General features: G+C 40.1%; 1 protein-coding gene across 1 annotated transcript; it reads right to left on the bottom strand.

Moving 5' to 3' along the window:
* Positions 1 to 463: 463 nt before the first annotated feature.
* Positions 464 to 1,585, bottom strand: LOC149199807 (uncharacterized). Its single transcript, XM_089399455.1, has one exon. The coding sequence runs from the start codon at positions 1,539 to 1,541 to the stop codon at positions 849 to 851; it is 693 nt and encodes a 230-aa protein (XP_089255581.1). The 5' UTR covers positions 1,542 to 1,585; the 3' UTR covers positions 464 to 848.
* Positions 1,586 to 2,324: the final 739 nt, after the last annotated feature.

Below are 2,324 nucleotides of genomic sequence, written 5' to 3'. Positions count from 1 at the left end.
TGAGAACAAATCCTAATAACCGGCACTTACATTCACCAAACCAGCCATAACAAAATTATATTGCATTATAATAATAACAGAACCATAAAATATAGAATTTAAAACTAACTAACTAATTAACAAACAAACAAACAGAGTAAACAAAGGGTTAAATGTTACAAATAAGAACCAAATGAAAACTGGATTTCATGCCTGTGAATACGATATTTGTAAAAACTGGATTTCATGCTAGTGAGTATGATACATGAAAATATAGAAAACAGGTTAGTTAACGATGTGGTTTTACAACCAAATGAATTATTACACAACACACTAACTATTGTTTTACTTGGAGACATGATTAGCCATTATTGAATTGAAAGAAAGTGAAAGAAAGTCAGCGGAGTAAAAAGAAGCCATTTAAAATCCCATTTAACAAGATTCTTACCTATTATTTTATATGTACATCAATTCCAGTATTACTTCTTGCTTTCTACAAGAAAGCCTGCTAAATTGATTATAGTTAAGCACTGTTGCCAGGTCAAGTCTACTTCAATTCTATTACATTACCAGAAACGATTACCATGGCTGCTGGAAAAAACGAAGACAGTGGAAAGAAGCATGTGTAGTACTGCACCACATATCTTGGCCGATCTATGGCGGAATTAATCGAACAAGGTGCTATTAAAAAGGAGCATCATAAATTGAACTGATCAAGAGCTAGAGTTATTCTTCTTTCCCGATCTGTCAATCTTCATGAATCTGTTGCAGGCAATCCTATGTATTATTGCACCACAAACCTTGGCCGATCTATGCCAGAATTAATCAAAGAAGGTGTTGTTGAAAAGGAGCACCGTAAATTGAACTGATCACGAGCTAGAGTTGTTCTTCTGTCCCGATCTCTTAATCTTCATGAATCTGTTGCAGCCAATCCTGTTATCATTCTCTTTGATACTCTCAAGCTTCGGTCTCCAACATTTGGCTCTGCACTTGACCAACTGGGCATAGTCTTTCTGCAATTCCGGAGTATTCAAGAGTCTACACTCGTCATATGCGGAATCCCCGTCCACTGAACGCCCGCGTTTGTCAGCATTAAGCCTTACGTCTTCCATAAGCTTTGAAATAAACTCCGGACAGACTCTGATCCGAAGTCCTTCGTCCACATCGCTCTTCTGCAGCTCAAACGGCTGGCAGAGAAGGGACGCGCGTTCAATACTGCGAAGTGGGGCTGCTAGAGGAGAAGTGGGCGTAGGTGGAACGTTCTGGGCCGGCGGCGATATTAGGGATGCCAGCGACAAGAGAGTTAAGGGAGAGTGGAAGAAGTGTTGCGGCAGAAGGAAGTAGTTGTTTCCCATCACCAGTTGGTCGCCTGGAGAAAGGACAGGCGTTTTCTGCCCTATGTACAGAGACCCGGAATGACAGACTAAATGTTCAGGGAAATCCTCAATAATGTGCGCCACCCTGAGGGGTTTATGAAGGATCTGAACCGTACCGTCAGACTGAACCAGCTGGATGATTTCATTGATATTTCCGACCGTGAGGCAGCAGATATGGTTGCCCATATTTAATTTGGGTTGTGATCAGCAAGCAGAACATGGAGATGTGAGAACGGAAGGCAGAAGTTGTGTGTTATGGAAACTGGTTTTGTGTGTTATGGAAACTGTAAAACCAGTAGTTATAGAAGGGAATGGAGAAGAGAGACGTGAAGGAGTAGAGAAGATCGAGTCAACGAGCAGACCATTCTTGGTATTCTCTTAATAATATTTTTTCATCATTTTGCCATTTCGTGAGCTCATTTTACTAGAAGCGGATTCCTTTTCTGAATTCGAAGTCTCACACTACTGCGTTGACTAGAACAACATTAGGGGATTGGTCTCGGTTGAATTTTTATTAAGCATGTGAGCTTAGAACGGATTTTTAGTATGGACTTCTCAGTTTTGTTTACTAAGATAATAAACATGGAATGAGAGGTGTTCTCTGAGTATGTGAAAAGCCAGATTGTAATCAATCGCCCTTCCAAGATTGCGGCCTACGCGCATCATCCAAAACTAGTGTAATGTCATTGTCATCGTCAATGGAGGATGAGGTTGATGGCACGGAACCACGGGCGGCATCCCACTTATTGAAGATATAATTCGGAGTTCTTCGAGGGCTTTTGCCAAGTCTCTCATTTGAATCTCTTGATGACGGGGCAAAGTTGTATTACCAAATTCGGGAAAAACAAAAACATTAATTGACGGCATTATTATATAAATTTAGTAAATGACTCGGCAGAGATGAAGATTGAGAATTTTTTAATTAAGTAAAATCAATTATTACAAAAGCGTAAACCGGTACAAGTTTCT

This window comes from Pinus tabuliformis, chromosome 2_1, assembly GCF_031772625.1.
Source record: "Pinus tabuliformis cultivar Carrire ecotype Pingquan chromosome 2_1, CPIR1, whole genome shotgun sequence".
NCBI lineage: Eukaryota > Viridiplantae > Streptophyta > Pinopsida > Pinales > Pinaceae > Pinus > Pinus tabuliformis.
Note: the sequence above shows the minus strand (reverse complement) of the source record. Positions and strands in the feature narration are given on the sequence as shown.